Genomic DNA, 17,823 nt, shown 5'->3' on the forward strand with positions numbered 1-17,823 from the left:
TTCTCAAAACACTCCTAGAAGTCACAGTAAACAAAAGTTTAAATATATTGGTACAGCAAAAAATGTACCAATAAAAAAAAAAAATCTTCTGATGGCCACTAGATGCAAATTTACAACCTCTGTCATAGAAAACCATGCCTGAAGAATGAATCTAGTTTATAAACTTGGATCTGAGCTCCTCAGTCCTGTTTTTAATAATTACTGTCTTGGACCACCATCGTTGAAAGCCCATGGTAGCAGATACAGGACATCAGGAAAGGTACTCTAGATTTCTGAGGAGCATTTGGCATTTCTGTAATTCAGACACAGAATGGTGTTACTAACCTGCACATCCACCATCCAGGAGCTGCATTTACTCTGGAGTTTTTTTAATCTCAGTTTTGAGAGATTACCTTGATAATACAAACCATTTTTCCCTTTTCAGATTAACAGCTGAAATATCATCTTTTGGCATTATTTATAGTGCTCACGTCCTTTCAAATTTACAGACAACACTTCAGTTTGAAATGAAGAAAAACAAAGAAACAGCTGCAATCTTCACTGGTTAACTTTTATTCAGTATTTTCTGAAATAAGCAAGAATTTAAGACGCCCATAAGCAATCAAATACAGCCACAAAAACCCCATACTGATCCTAAATAAGAAGCACTATGAGAAATACACAATATTTCATGAAACAATACTGTACATCAACAACCTTTAGGAAACAAACAACTCAAACCATATGCTTAGTTTACTCACAATATAAAAAACTTTAACCTTTAAAGAAAAATATAGTTTCAGTCCAATTGTAGGATCCAATCCCTTATCCAGTGAAGTCAATGGAAGTTCTCTCATTGATTTCAGTGTTTCAAGGATCATGCCCTTACTTTGCCTCAAGAGGCACTTTAATTATTATACAAGGCCTAGCCTGAATAACTATTACAAAAATGTCAAACATCAACTCAAGAGTATGTTTTAGCAATTTCAGGAAATAATGGAGGAATAGGTTATCTATCCATGCATGGAGTAAGGCAAAAGCTAATTCATTCAGATTAGGAATAATAATTTTTACTAGTTTCTTTTTCACAACACAAACATTTTAGACTTTTTTAATTAATGGATATATTATATATCATATTATGCTTCACATTTTTCCTACCTCTACTGAGAAAGCTGGCACTGACATTTCATAAAGAACTCCTCATTAATTATTGTTTTCTGTTCTGTAACAACCACAAGAAACTCATCTGGGTTTAGTAATAGTGTCTACCAAGAAAAAAGCACACACTATCATAAGCTTATAGTTTATAGAGCTCAAGGTACATTAAAATGTAAATCATGAAGTTCACAAATTCTGTTTTAAAATATTTTTCCAAACTAAAAGCTGCAGAAAATTGGTTCTTAAATATTCTACAGAAAATTCTGAAGCATCTAATGGTTTAAATTACTTATGCTTTCTTCTTAAAAATATTTAAATTAGGTTAGTAGCCCATCCTTTTGAAAAATAATCCAAAAAAGATACACTAGATTACAAATCTTTTGTCTTAATCAGTGTAACCAAAGGTTTGTCATCTGGGCTGTAATCTTCATAAGCAATGGGGGTTGCATCATACATTGCAGGTCGGGATTTCTTGCCAAACCTGGAAATAAAAGAAAACTTTTGGTGACAAACAGAAATATGAACGAGTTCAAAGCAATAACACAGTAAGTTATGGCCTGTGATCAAGAACAGAGTCAGAGAGCTTAGATAAACTCTATTAACAAAAGAAATCACAGGAAAAAGAGGCAAAATATGGTCAAGTTTTTTTTTTCTTTTTGTATTGACCTGATGCAGAGAAAACAGTACAGAAAGAACAGAAACAGAATTATTTATGTAGTCATCCACACTAAGGATTTTTATGCACTTGTGTACTATATTAGGCCTTTATTCATTTACATGGTGCACACTGGAAAGTAGAATCCAGAAAATTCAGATTTTGAGGATAATATTTAGCCCAAACCAAAATTAACTTGATTTTCTTCAAAGACTTTTATGCAGATTCATAATTTCCAGTTTCATTCTTGCCTGTTTTCAGTGATTCAGAATTGCAGACAAAACTGAAATAGCTGAAAGCATTATGATGAAAATTTTATTTTTCTAAGTAATTCAGCTGTCCATAAGGCTACACTAGATTCATTCCCATGCATGAATGTCTGCCTTCTTCTATAGGCTATTTTAATAAATACAGACAGGTCATGTTTCCTAATCCCCATCATGATGGATAAACCTGATTTTCTACAAATGAGACAAAATTTCAAGAACTGAATGAAGCAATCAAGTCATGGCATCTTATGAAATCAGAGGCAGCACTGAATCCTGAATCACCTTTTTTCACCATCACTGTCAAGGGTTTAAAGGAAATAGAGATGTATTGCAGAGATGCAAATGATGGTGAACATTCTCCAGAGATTCTGACAGTAGAGAGCACATGGCTCGTTGCACACAGTGAAGCAGGACAAAATCTGTTTTCTCATTTAGTCCAGGGTTGACATGTGCCCCTAATTAGAAAAGGCTGAGCAAAGAGCACAGTACATGTGCAAGCTGTTTATGGTCTGGTTGAGCCACCGAGCTGCTCAACAACTTTGCTTTGATCAGAATTCAGTCACTGCCCAAAGCAGCAAACAGAGTTATCACCAGCCTCAGAGGTTTGTGTTAAAGACAGAAGCGGCAAATGGGAACTCTGTTCAATGGGTGTGTATCTGCTAGGACTGCACAGCAGTGCTATGCTATCTAATTGATGACACAAAGACACACACAAAGCAATTATCAATACAATCTGCAAGAGGCTATGATTCAAGGGCTAATCAATAGTGAAAAGATGCAGGTTCCTGCTACAGAGTGTGCTGGATCAATTAACTGCCTGCTTACAACAAAAGCACATACAAACAAGTGAATAAAAATATTTTTTTCCAGGGCAACCAAACACAAGATGATTCATCTAACAAAGAGTATACACTGTGTGGGGAAATCTCAATCCTGGGAAGCGCTGGGCGTGGAAAAACACTGGAGGGACATGATGGATAATCATTTTAGCATTAGCTTCAATGCCATTCTGTGAACAATTATGTGCTTGGGTTGATAAACAGTGTAGCAGCAGCACTGGGGAAGGCCCAACATTTAGCTTTGGCATGTCCATTCTTGGGTGGTGATGGTGATGTGCCAATGTACATGAGGCATGCTTACCAGTGTATAACAATAATACACATCACAAAGATAGTCACAAAGTAAAGTACATGAAATAACAATCAGAAAATATATGAAGCATTGAAGAGGAGAGACCTGTGTAGCTTCAGAGAAACTGAGGGTTCCATGACAATTCTGAGGACAGTACATATTCACTGTGGCAATTCTTCACAAAGGCAGCTCTGCGTGTGTGGGTGTGTGTGTGTGTGACAGACACTGCAAATCATCTTCACATTTGGAATGGTCCTGCTCTTCCACTTCCTTAGAACAACAATTCAAGAGATGGCTAACTTTAGAGAGATATTAACCTCAACAACTCCACTCAAGCAGATTTTTGAGAACATTGGACAGCTGAACCCTGAGGAAATGGTATCTTCTGACTTCTGTGGGACAGGCAAAAGTTCAGAGTTTACCCAGAAACAGAATAAAGAAAACACATGTTGCTACTCTGCTCAAAACCAGCAACTGGCAAAAGGAGTCCACAAATAAAATTTAAACAAGAGAAGTAAAAGAGAGAGACCAGAAGTTAAGGAAAGGATAAAGCATATTGAGAGGAGGAAGGGATTCTTTTGGCTTCCACGGGAGGAGAATGAGAAGATTTATTTCCTCTGCATTATTCAGAGAAAAGGTCAGGTGTGCAAGTGATATTGTGCCTTGCTTAGAATAACTGAGCTATAATCTTAGAGTTCCCAGAAAGTTAACCCTAGCAGAGAATGAATATTAAGCAACTGGCAGGTGATTTGGGGACCAGAGTACATGTGCACGTGATCACACTTCTACAAAAAGGCAGCTGACAGAGATCTGTGCCAGGAAATGGTAAGAAATGAGTGTGTGCTGATGCTCAACTGATTCAGAAAGCTTAGGACACCACAGTGTGACACAGGCAACTCCACAGGAATGGGGAGAACATGGAGCAGAGAATGTGACAGGAGAACTTAATCAGAGTCTGATGAACCAGACTCTTCAACTGACACAGAGACAGGACAGCGGGTGAAAATAAAAATTAAATAAACTACACTGTAAGTGGTGCATGAAGGCTACTGATATCTGGGCACACACAGAACTAACTGCAGCATAGACTGTCACCAGATAATTCATGAACTCGGGGTGAATGCTTCTCTAAAGTGAACAATTCTGCTTCAATAACAGATCTTGGTTCCATTTCAATGGCATCTTATAGCTGCCATAGCCAGTGGTCAACTATTTCATTACACTGTTCTCTTCCAGTTTTAAAATGTCTAAATTTCAACATAAAAGGAATATTTCTTTACTTTCTGCATAATGAATGCTGAAGACAACAGTGCTTCATCTGCTTGGAAAACCATCTAGCTCTGATCTGCTAATCCTAGGAACATTCACTAGAAGTAGACATTTATTAGTAATGATCCTCGAGCACACTGGTTTTGTTTTACAAGTTCCCTGATTAGTAAATATAAAATTTTTTTAAAAATTAGATCTAGGGAAAAAAAAGCTGAGAAACGTGGACAAGTAGTTTTAAAATTATTTACTGAATATGCAACAGACATCCACTCCCCCAGACACCTGCTGACTTTACCAGAAACCTTCTCTTTAAAGAAAATAATCTACTAATTTTCCCTTAGCCTCCATTTTCCAAAATTACTAGCAGTTTGGTATCTAACTGTGAAAGGGAATTATTTTCAGAAAATGCTGAACTTTCTGTTATTTGAAAGTAGATTTCTTAGATTCAGCAATTCTGAATATTTGGACCTTTATATATGTAGGTTTAAGAATTTATGCAAAAAATAACTGTAAAAGTTTTGCTCCTTTTCCTGGATTGAAATGACCAAACCAGTAGTTTATATCTTTCTGAACCCAAAATATACACAACAATCTGCACAACAAACCTCCATGAATTACCTGACTTGGCATCTCTATTGTGGATTTTTAAATGGCATCACATTCTTGGAGACACTGAAAATTATTTGGAATAAGAACATTTATTTTCATTTGCATTGAGTAGAAATACCTTTTCCAAGATAGGGAAATCCTGGGTGGACAATAATGTAATTTCTAGCTACATAATATGGATTTGAAACATTATCATTAACCTATCCCAGTCTAAGAACATTTTTGAAGTTGTAACACTTTGAAGAGCTACTACCTAAAGCTGTGACGTGATTAACTGAGCCTGGGGGAACACTTCACCCATTTCAGATAATTTTGGTGACTTCAGCAGTGATATAATTTAACCTATTTCATCTTCACTGAAACAGAACTGGAGCACTCAGAAAATTAATTACCAGCAATCACCACCCAATATGCACATATTCCTCCAGGTCAGTGCACAGGAACATGTCTCCCTCTGTTGTTTTAAGAGCATTTTAATGGTAACACACATGAACACTCTGTTGGAATTTGAAGTGATCTTGACAAATTGAAGAAATGGGAAAAAGAAACATCAAAAATGAAAGTTCTACCCTATTAAGAGAGTTGTCAAACACAGAAGAAACCATACTGGTTAGGAAGCAAAATGACACAGAGGATCTTGGGATGCAGAAAAGGTCTAACAGGTCACAAAAGTATGTCACCAGAAAGAATTTGTCACCAGAGAGAGAAAAAAAAAAAAAAAAAAAAAAAAAAAAAAAAAAAAAAAAAAAAAAAAAAAAGGAGAGAAAGACAATCTGGAGTGTGTCTCAGGAAAGCAATAAAGAAGGTGACATGATCTGGGGGGAGAAACTGAAAGAATGGGTTAGTTAAACCTAGGGAAGAAAAAAGTTTTGCTTTGCTTGTTGTTATCATAAAAGAGAAGGGAGGGAGGACTCAGCAACTGATATACAAGTGATAAATTATCCTCCATGACAGCCTGAAGAGCAGTAAGGAAGAAGCAGCCGGGTTAATGGAAAAGAAAATCCAGGTTAGATTTTAGGAAAGCCCTTTCTAAATCTACTCAACTCCTTTGGAATTTTTTAAACACAACTGTTGGCAGAGACTGTCCTCAGGTGACTTTATGATGCTTGTTATCTCCAATCATCTGTTCTGTTTATGCTGGGTATTAAGTCCTGCACCTTTAGGACTGGTTCCAAGAGAAAAGGGGGAGAAAAGGATGCACTCAGTTTGTCTTCAGGAGCTGCACTTGCTGCCCCACATCCTCCACACAGACAGTGCTGTCTGCAGCACGGACAGCGGACAGAGCTCTCCTTTGGTTTCAGTCCATTTTTAGCACCTGAGGCACAGAAGTTCTCCGGACTGTGACTGTTCTGTTTCTTGGAACTGCTGGGCCTGCTCTGGACTGAAAACCCAGAAAAACAGCAGAGCTCACACCTGTGGCCCACCAGGCTGGGATGTGGCATTTTCCAGCACAGGAGGGACTGAGTGAGCTGAGATGCAAGGACTTTCTGAATTTGCCATCTCTTACAAACAGCGAGAGGTTTTCTTGTTTAACATTATTCATTTATTATGCTTGTGAATACTTTCCTGGTTAAATAAACAGGTTTTTTCCACTTTTCTCCAAGGAGATTTATGTCTGCTGAACCGGTGGGGGGAGACGTCTCTTGAATTTGCTTCTAGAGGGACTTTTTGGAAGTTTCCTCCCAAATTTGCCCTTAACCAGGACAGAGGGCTAGGCATATTTAATGCCATATTAGTGCCATGGCTTATACTTGAGCTCTTAAATCCCTTCCACTTCTATTTTTTTATTATTCTGACACCCAATTCCCTGCCTTGCAAGTGTTTAATTAAATTTCAAAGTAAAAAAAATTACTGTCTCTAGGAAAGCAAGTAAGAAAGGCAAATAGGAGCAAAAAATGAGTGATGTGAAGAAATTCTCACTGAATAATCTTGTAAATTAGTCACGAAAATCAGTGTGCCTTTCCTATCTGATCATATTACTTGTGCGTAGCAGTTAAGAGTCTTTACATCCCTAACAGAAGATCGGACATGCTAAGAGCTCTGCATCTGTCCCAATTCACCAGTTACCCCAAATAAAGTCGGAATAGCTCCACCTGTTTTCAGGGAGTTTTGCTGTATTTTCACACTTCAGATGAGAACAGTGAGCAGGGCTGGTGTTTCCCCAGCAGAGCAGCCCATTCGCTCTGCTAACAGCAGCACGGTGCACTGTGCATGAACTGAAACAACCCAGCAGAAGAGATTCCTGGGACATCACCATCCCCAGCACAAACCTGGCATGTCGGATAGAAGCGATTGCACTACTGAATTCACTGTCAATGCTCCTGCAATTGTAAAATTCTTCGTAGGCAGGCCTGGAAGAGCCCTGGTACTCGATGCGGCTGATGCGGCAGATCCCCACGATGAGGATGATCAGCATCAGGACAAAGGCCACGCACAGGGCCCCGATGATGATGTAGAGGGAGTGACGAGGCATATTTGTTAGACTCTCTGCCATGTGCCCAGACTTCCACTGCAGATCTGCCAATAAGAAATAAAAGGTTATAATTCATTAATAATTTATATTTATCCTGCTGAAAGGAACTACTTTATTATATTAATTTTCAACAGTTCTGACTTTTGAAGCGGTAGAGATAAGTAATTCGAACTTTCCCAGGTTCTGTAACCAATACACCACCAGGCCTAACATGACACAAATTTGAACAGCACTCTGTTGAACCTTCACCTACTTTGTTCTGTTGATTTTTAAGGTCATATAGGTAGACCTGTCTAGTTTGATCTCCTGTATAACCCAAGTAACAGAAAATCATTGAGTTATTCTTGCTTTACAGGCTCTCTAAAAGGCAGGCAGGTTTTATGCAAAAGCTTCTAGGAACCAATCAGTCCTCTGTGCAGTTTGTTCTAACGGTGAAGCCTTCCACTAAAATGTGATATTTAACATGCACTAAACACACTTGGTTTTTCATTTGAAACACAGACTTTCTTATGCCTGTCTCCACCAGACTGTAGAGATTTCAGCATTTCAAGGACAAAAAGAACACCCCATAAGGTCCTATGGTAGGGAGCTCACTGGAGTCTTTTCCCAAGCATGATTCCCCTGAGATTCTCAAAACAGACCTTAATGTAAAGCCAATCTCGAAGAGGCTTCTTGTATCTATGTATTCCAGATCTTCTGTATAAATATCCTTGATCCCCAAACTATATCTATGCCAAGCAGATTATTTATCCATTGACTATGTCCTCCTCAGTTTCTCTCTAGCATGGGTCAGAATATTTCTAATTAACCTGTACTTCCGTCCAGGGTTAATTTTTGGCAGTCTTTTAAGCCTATGGTCTCATATTATTTCAAAACAGGAACAAACTTGAATCATCCTGACTACAGAAATGTAGCACTCTGCAAAAGTTATTTCTAGTAGGTGCCTGTTCCTTTTTCAAATGTACTTCTGCTTTGCACTGATTTAGAAACTCCCTTTGCTCAATCACAAACAGTCTGGTAACAGGGCTTCCAAGCATATGCTTTGGGAGGTGAAGATATTCTCAGAAGCCACCTCTCAAGGATGCTGATGATGGCAGATAATTCAAGCACCTGAGTTGAAATCTCCAGCTTAGTGGCATCCGTGGATAAAATCTCAATCTATGGTAGAAATACAGGGAATGTACAAGGACGGGGGAAAAAAAGAAATTTGTTTTAGAGGGAGGTGGTGAGAAAAGCTGAAGCTGTAACATGTGGGATTCAGCTGGGCAGAGTTTGGAGAAATAGCTTCTCTTTGTCACAATAGCCAAGGTTGTCCTGGAGCACCTCCCAGCTCGGGGGTGCTCAGACTTTGTCCACAAATGGGAGCTGAATTTAAGAACAGGCTGTTTGTTTCTCTTATCTTCTTCAGAGGTCAGTAAAGTTTTCATCAGCCTGAATCATTCAGTGATTTGATGTTCCTAAAGCACTGTTACGGCAGTTTACCCAGTCAGGATATGAGGGAGGGAATACAGCTGTGCTCTGTGCAGTTTGGGATGGGCTTCTATTTCTGTTCTGCAGCACATTTGTCACACGCAGTGGTTTCTGTCAGGCTGTCAGACTGGGCTGAATTCAGATCTAATGTGTGCAGATATATGGCAAGAGACTTCTGATTTAGATTCCACGTCTTCCGTCTCTGGATGACAAAGATGAGAAAAATTTCTTCCCTTTTTCCTCACCATATCAAAAGATAAAGATTAACAGCTTATGCTCCAGAGATTAGAAATAGCATATGACAGCTCAAAATCACAGTATTTTCAGTTGTTATATTAATGTTCATAAAATTAATTATGAATAAGATTTCAATGCACACCATGGTCTGTACTAGAATTTCTTCATCATGTTAGTTTTCAAGTAACCACATGGTTTGGCATACCTCAGTAACTACAGTAATAATTCCAAAGGTGGCAAAGGTAATGATATTAACAAATAACCAGCAGGCATTAGAGAATTCATATGAGACATTTGTAAGCATTTTACAGTGAATGCTCCATTGACGTTTTAGGCAAATGCATTTCACTTTGAAAGGAAGAATATCCTCTTTATAATTAAGAACAATTTAATCCTATTTAATTGGAATTGCTCATACTGGTAAGCACCATAAGATGATATTAAAAATATCACTACTCACCCAGACAACATACATCTTGTCTCGTTTGTTATATTTACAGCACTTGAAAATTGAAAAGAACAGTCTGACAAGAAGATAACCCTGAAATCCTGTTAAGGTAGTCATTTCAAGCAGCTAAACCAGCTGGTGAAAAGTGGAAAACTATAAATAGGGTGGTTCTACAAAAAAGATTAAGTACATATAGCCTCCTTCATGGCCAGTAACAGAAAATCATAAAGGATAAAATGTGATTTAGTCAAATGACACTCAAACATCAGTTACTTGATAATCCTGGCTTTGTGTCTTTTTCTAGCATTCAGAGGGATGGTCCAATACAAAGTCAGCATGCAGTGTTTAAATTTAATTTCCATCACATTATTTACCATTATGTACAAAGTGTGGGAAGGATATAATAAACATGGCAAAGAGAACTAGAAAGAGGAACAGAAGCACATTTACTGATAGATTTAAACTTTAGAGCTCAAAGAAATCCACTGCACCATTGTCTCAACTCCACTGAGTTCAGAAGTGCTACACCTGTTCATAAAAGAGCCAGATATGGCCTTTCTAGATATGATTAGAATTAAGTTCCCATCAGCTTGTTAATTCACAGCTCAGGGAAAGACAGTCAGTACAAAGGTCTTCACATGGCTACATGAACCTGTAGAAGAAAAATCTGCAGATCAAAATACTTTTAAATTCTTTCTGCAAAGAAGTTTCTTCAAAACTCAGTATTTCTTGGTTTGCATAATCCCTTAAACACCTGTTGAAATCTGAGTTTTTAGGAAAGCTTCCCCAGCTTTGCACATAAGGCACTGCACTGGTTAGAGAGGCTGCATGTCCATGCTCAACTGTTTTGGGGTAGCATTATCTGTTGTGGCGTCCCAAAACAACACATGCTTTTACTTTGATGCTGTGGCAAAGTGACTTTAATAGCAAGGAAATATCAGATATTTGCTGCAATGAAGCTTATTGAAAAAAAGACTGGTAACTCTCAAATTTTAAACATATTTGTTCTTCTAAATGTATCTTTTTATGGCAATAAGAAGATTTTTTTTTTCCTGTTTTCATTCAAGACCAATCCAAACCAGAATTTTTTACACTGTATTTTTAAATCTCTTCTATTATCATTATTTTATACATGAACTCTATTAGCTACTGTCATGTGTTGGAGAAAAAACTCAGTCATGTCAATCTCTTCAGCTGAAAACGATTGCCATGAACAAGGCAAGGTTCAATATTTCTGGCTGAGAATCAGCCTTGCAGTGCTACTAATGCCAGTTAACATTCAGGTAATTCCCTGCCCTCTGTCAATAGCAGTCACAAGACAGAAGAACTTGTGACCCCTCTAACAGGGGAAAGAAGAAATAATTGAGTAGCTGGACATTAGGAGAGGCTCCTTCCACCCTCTCTTCTGCTTCTCTCCTTTTCCCATATGTTTTACATGCATTTCACTGTGTATCTGTGGTGCAAACAGCCAAACTCCGAGTGACCAGAGCATGGCAGCCAGAGCACTCCACAACATGCACCCCTGAATTCCTCTAGCACATCTGCAGGCTCAGAAAGCATGCAAGCCTTTGTATCCCTTTGGCATTCCATAACATAACAGAAATGTAAATGTTACTTCATCAAGGGACTCCAGGAAATGCGTTCCCAGGATGATTGTTGCTTTCTCTAAGAACTAAACCCATCTGCTGTCAGCCAACTACTTAATAGCAAAGGCAAAAAAAAAATAGCAAAAAACTTGCTGATCAAGTTGGACACACGTGTCACAGGTGTCACCAACATCAGCCTTGTCAGGAAAAGCTCATCCAAGCATATTTCAGCATCAGCAATATGGCACACAGACTGTTGTGCTCGCAACGTCTGCTGGCTCTGCACCACCCAGGGAAGTGCGAGAGCCATTCACAGAGACAACAAAAAAGACATCTCTGGGCTAGCTGGCAGTGGTCTTCTGCAGTCTTTGCTTACAGCAGAAAGCTCTGAAACTGAATGTACTGGGTTAAAGTAAGCACTAACATCCAGAACATCAAGAGTCGAATCAATTTGAAAGAAGCAGTCAATAGGTTTATGTAAAGTTTAAGTAAAAGAGAGTAAAAAATAGAAGGTCCACATGTTCCTTGTGCAAATGAGATCTAGAAAACATTTTTTAATCCATCTTTTGTGCTTGCTTTATTAATCTATCGCCTATCCCTGCAACCTTAACTGTGCTAACAAACCTGTATATCTGTATAATGACTTGAAGGGATCTGTGACCACAGTAACCAAGTATTCAAGCAATTAACTACGCAGATGAATTCTCTAGAAAAAACAACATCTCTAGCTCGAGAACAAAATAACAGGGAAATTTTGTGAATTATACAAAGCAGGTCTGGGAACAACAGAACTAATGAAGCCTGATTTCCATTTTAACTCTTCCACTGTTGGGCTTCATACTGTCTGCCTCTGCTGGACTCTCCACTGTGCCATGAGAATACCATTACACTGAAGCTCCTCTCTAAAATGAGAAACAAGATCACACTGAAGCAATTCCTTCCAGTGGAACCTCTCTAAAGTCTTACTGAATGCTTTGGAAATATTTTGTCTTGGAGCCCTTCTTTCTAACAAATTAGGTGGAAATTAGCCTAAGGCTGGAAAAGTTATTCCTGAAAAAGTTGGTAAATGCCTGCGCACACAAATTGCAGCATAATTACACAGAACCAGTTTCTTTAGGTAAGCAAGTTCCAAGTTGTTTTGCTGAAACATCACTAGAGCTGCAAGTGCTCAGAAGTCAATACAAGCCTGATAGGACCGTGCTTACACTGCTATGGGACACACTTGACCCAAAGTGTGCAGGGAGGCTGTGAATCATGAGCACAATTAAAAGGCAAACGGAGTGCCCAGCTCTGAGACAGCATCCCTGACGATCTAGTCCGACACACCTCAAAGTAAGGTGCCCAGAAACCGAAGTTTTTAACTTTCATGGCCACTTTTGAAATGCTATGGCCAAAAATAAAATTAATTTACCATGATTTTGTTCATTTACATGAGATTCAGAGTATTTGTGCAGATAGGTATTTAGAGATAGATAAAAATTCCTTGAACATAAGTTAATTTTTTTAGAAATGTTTAGAGAACTACGAAACTTACGTATTTCACAGTTTGCACCGACCCATCCATGAGGGCAATGGCAAGTGTAACCACCAGGCTGATCTATGCAAGTTCCAGCATGGTGACATGGGTTGCTGTCACAGTCATTTACATCAATTTCACATTCTTCACCTTACATAGGAAAAAACAAAAACAAAAAACAAAACCAAAATTAGGTATGGCAAGTGCCTGATGTAGCAAGTGCATCTTCAGTCATTTAACTTCTCACTTGTTGCAAAACACCTCACAGTGCAATACATCTTTATTGTCAGATCATCAAAAGGATTCCAAGAAGGAAGCATTATCCTTATTCAACCAGGTGAAAATAAAGCCTGGGGACTAAAGGACTTGACTAACCTCACACAGACTCTTTCTCCTTTCTCTAAATATAATTTCCATCCCAAGAAATTGTGGTATGACAGACGATCATGGATATTCTGGTATGTTATACAGTAATGTAGAAAATCTGTGCCTGAGAAACTGACATTGTACAATGGAAAGCTAATTATTTTCCAAAGAATGTCCTTTAATTAGAACAGATCAGAAAGCAGAATTTGATCTACAAACCAGCTATGAATGGGTTTACCTATTACTCTCACATTGGATATTACCTTACATGACTAACAGAACATCAGATTGTAAATTATCTCGACATCAGATATTTGGATGCTAATCACATCAGTCCAAGTACAAGGCCAAAAGATTAAATGAGTTTCTTACCAGTACTCTGCAAGTGTAAATTGATTCATAACAAGTACTTTAGGGCTTTTAGCAATTGCATATTAAGATAATGGAATAAGCTGTTTCTTGAGCACACAGTAACCAAGGTCACTGTTAAAACATTTTCCAGTTTCAACAGTGTCCAATTAGTATATTGGGTTACCTGGAAATCTTCAAAATACTGTTTCTAAAATGAAATCTAGTCTCAAGTAGTAAGGTCATCAGCCATGCTAAACAGCTGTTAGCTTTGTGAAGTCACTTTAGTAAGAAGGTTTTTTTGTTGGTTTTTTTTTTTTGCTAAAAAGTCCAAAGCAGATGTAAGTAATATCAAAAATTTTTCATTCTCACTGCTCACAATCCAGCAAAGCCCAAATTAACTCCTTTCTTGAAGAGACACAGTCTTCCTCTAGACACAGTGAACAGTGACAGCTAGATGTTCTGTGTAACACACAAATCACTTGCCTGCATATCCAGGTGCACAAATACATGTAGCATTTAGACCTTCGCTGTCACAAGTGCCACCGTTCTGGCAGTTGATGTTAACACAAGGATCTTTGTATAATTCACAGTGCCTTCCTGAAAAGGACAAATCAGTAATTGCCATTGACATGACTGATACTGGCAGCATGGAATCAGTACATGTGATAATTTGGCTTCACCTGGATGAGTGTGCAGACTCCAAACCTGTCCTTCTGGGCTAACAATACCAGAACACTAAAGCCACGTGGTTTATGCTGGCTAAACTTTCTACACACGTGCCTCCTCTCTGCTCTTTCCACAGCCTGGGCTAGGAGAGGGAGGCCAATTTCTGCTTAGAAGAACTATTGGTGGTCTATGAAAAACCATATAATGAAGCATAAACAGATCAGTTATCTAAAAGTCTTCAGTAACATGTCAATAATAATCGTCTTGACTAAGAAATTTAGGTAATAACTTACAACATATATAAGCATTCTGATGCCTCTCATTACCTGTTACTGGAAATGAGGAATATTACTAAGGTAATAAAAAAAATTTCAAATGTATTAGTTAAAAATAAATAACTGGATGGCTCTACTTCATGCCACTACCTTCACTCTTTCATGCCCAGTGTGAATCCACACAGTGCTCCCAGCTGCACCCACAGGTGACAGGTCAGGTGAGAAGAGAAGATGAACATTATGCTTAAGTGCTGCTTAAACTGTCATGGAAAGCTGAGGGTCATTTCCTCACCAGGCCTCTAAAATGATGAATTCCCTATCTATAGTCAAAGAGCAGTGCAGTCACCAGCGTGAAACACATATTTAGCCTCAAGCAGCTGTTAAGTGAGTGTTACTTATCAGCACAGATAAGGATTGATATGCTTAATGAGAAAAGGCTGGAGCAATGTTCCTTAAAACATAATCATTCCGAATATTTATTTATTTATTTGTAATCCTAATAGCATATAAAATTACATTTAAAGTGTTCTCACAGCGCGATCCAGCACAGAACACACTAAGAAAGTATCACTTTAGCCTTCCCCAGAAGGACTTGTCACAGACCACTGATATGTGTTAATTTGTTTACAGTTGAAATCTACTGTGAGAGAAAAGATTTTGTATAGCCAAACAAACACTCTTCTCATCTATTTTATAAATTACTTAAGAAATGCCAAAGATGGATTCCATTTGAACACAGATCTAAGAATAACTGCAGTTAACATGGAAAAGCAGTGAAAGAACTACTAGTGTCTCTGGGCTTTACAGTCTTCTAAATGAACAATCAAGACAAAACTTTTATTTCTACTCCTTTGTGTTAATCCATTTCAAATACTAATATTTTATTATAATGTTTTTAGTTCACTTCACTGGAGAATATAAAAAAATAATTTGAAAGCTCTCTGTGTAAGGACTCCAACAACAATTGATGAAAAAGTCTATTTAACAGTTATGTTTGGGTTTTTTTAATCTCATCACTTTCTAACATACAGAAAAAATCTACACCTGAGAAGAACAGAGAAAATCCATTTCTGCCCAGACCAGGACACGCACTCCTCACAGTGGAGCTAAATCTTAACTACTAATTCAAATGAATATTAAGGGATCAGGATCAGTGATCAATACTGAAGTTTGTCTCTGTTAATTTTATGTGAGGGATATATTTCTGCTCAGGATATGGTATCTCTCAGATACCTACAGAACCTACCATGAAAAATGCCGAGAACAATGGCAAACCCCAGCCTACCTTCGTATTCAGCAAGGCACACACACTCGTAGCTGTTGATGAGGTCTCTGCAGGTGGCTCCATTCTGGCAGGGTGCAGAGAGGCATTCATTATATTCCTCCTCACAGTAAAGGCCATGGTAACCTAAATCACATCAAGAGGAAATGAAAATAGTTATGAAACACTTCGCAGCAAAAATTAACAATTAGGCAACTACAGACTGTGGGCAGATACTTGCTAATTTAAATATACTGTGCAAACTGATATATGTTAATACACTAATTTTAAAGGCATCTGTTCCTCAGGTGAAAATTACCAAGAAAATATTGGAAGCAGTGTTCTGAGAGAATTCCCAGCTCCTGTGAGAGACCACGATGAGGTGTAAGGATGGAGGCTGGTGGCAGAGGCCAGAAGCAGCAATGTGAATACCCACACTCTGTTAAAATACATGAATATTGACTACCTCCCAGCTCCTTTGGATCCTTGCATCAAAGCCTGTTTGTCAAAGAGGTGATAATTGTATAAGAGTAGTTAGAATGATTACATGTTTTAGCATTATTGCTGTACAATGTCAAAGCACTGCAGAAGCATTAAGGTACTTCCACCTTTACAGTATTCCCAAGCCATAGGCAGGTATTATGGGCTGATAAGGTAAATATAGAAAGCAGAAGCAGAGAAAAGCTACACAGCCTCTTAACAGCCACTGAGTCATTTGTATTATGAGATAAAAAAGGAGGAGTTAATCCACCTGAAAACAGAACCTTTTTCTTATTTAGTGTGCCACACAATCATTAGTCTTAACAGTAGTTGAAATTACAGATGTCGTGTGGTCTATGATAAAATACCATGTGCTGAGACAGTGTTCATGTGCCTATAAAAGCTTGATTTCCTCATGACATAAAAAACATCAGATGAATGAACGTACAATGAATATGCAATGGGCATGAATACAGATGCCAGAGAAAAGGCCTGAAATACAAAGTGTAGATTCTGCAGTGTGATTTTACTTAAAGTAATCTCTAGTAAGCAGCAAAACTCACAGATATGAAAGGAGGGTGTCTTTCATGAACAAAGAACCAAAGAGAGGGGCATATTCTCATCTTAGTAAGTGGCAATCAATCTATATTCAGTATCCTGGTCCAAATTTTCTCCGAAATTCTCATAGAATCATAGAAAATAGGACAAATTCTGCCTTCAGACACCATTTGCATTCATCCTCTCTTTCCCTAGTATGGATAATTCAAAACAAAATTTTATGAAGTACTATTCAAGATATATAGACAATATCATCCATTATGATTCTCAAAAAATTGTTCTTTTATACAAAATAGTTGGACTGGTAGGGTATTAAGAAACATTTCAGAACCACTTTCTCCAAAGCTGTCAGCCAGACAATAGAGAATTAGTTATGCAAAATGTTCTGGGTTTTCTTGCTAGCCTATCTTCATCTACCTTACGAGTATATGAAATATCCTCATGTAGTGAGATCTCTAGCCAAGATACAAATGCCAAAATCAGATGGGAGAATCAGAAAGAAAAACAGATGGGAATTCCCAGTGTTTAACACCGATGTAATAAGATATTCTCAGAAAAAAATGTTTTCCACTTCTCACCTTTCCAAGAAAACGGAGGGAATTTGTGACTAAATAGTTGCCTGGTTTCCAAAATCAATATGAACTGTGGTTTCACCTCCTCAGGCTGCAGCCAGCCCATGCTGCCAGACACTGCACACAGGCAAGGAAAGATGTTTCCTCTCTCCACGAGAGGGCAGGTCTCACCCACACACAATTTCACCCTCATCATCCTCACCCTGGGGCCAGCAGCTTCCTCCTGCTGCACCTGCTGGGATGGAGGATGTTCTGCTGTGGGACCACCCGAGGGAAAGGCATGCTTCTCCTCAGGGAGACAAGAGGCACTTTGTCATTCTTAGTGAGCATTTCTCCTTGTATTGCTGCTTTTAAATTATACTGATATATAAACCCTGTAGTGCGCTGAATTCATACATATATCTTCAAAAAGACTACATAAATAATTTATACTTTTTTGTTGAAGATTTTAGATTGAAACAGGAGCATTTTTCATAAATAACTTCAGAGTA

General features: G+C 38.2%; 1 protein-coding gene across 1 annotated transcript in view; it reads right to left on the bottom strand.

Moving 5' to 3' along the window:
• Positions 1-529: 529 nt before the first annotated feature.
• The window catches only part of DNER (delta/notch like EGF repeat containing), a 114,153-nt gene continuing 96,859 nt past the window's right edge, over positions 530-17,823 (bottom strand). Inside the window, exons 9-13 of the mRNA XM_040074686.1 lie at positions 15,747-15,869; positions 14,004-14,117; positions 12,822-12,953; positions 7,344-7,590; positions 530-1,621 (exon numbers count right to left, since the gene is read on the bottom strand). Coding sequence (XP_039930620.1) covers positions 1,510-1,621; positions 7,344-7,590; positions 12,822-12,953; positions 14,004-14,117; positions 15,747-15,869 — 728 coding nt within the window. The 3' untranslated portion in view covers positions 530-1,509. The remainder of the gene's footprint in view (positions 1,622-7,343; positions 7,591-12,821; positions 12,954-14,003; positions 14,118-15,746; positions 15,870-17,823) is intronic.

This window comes from Hirundo rustica, chromosome 10 (assembly GCF_015227805.2).
Source record: "Hirundo rustica isolate bHirRus1 chromosome 10, bHirRus1.pri.v3, whole genome shotgun sequence".
NCBI classification, from domain to species: Eukaryota; Metazoa; Chordata; class Aves; order Passeriformes; family Hirundinidae; genus Hirundo; species Hirundo rustica.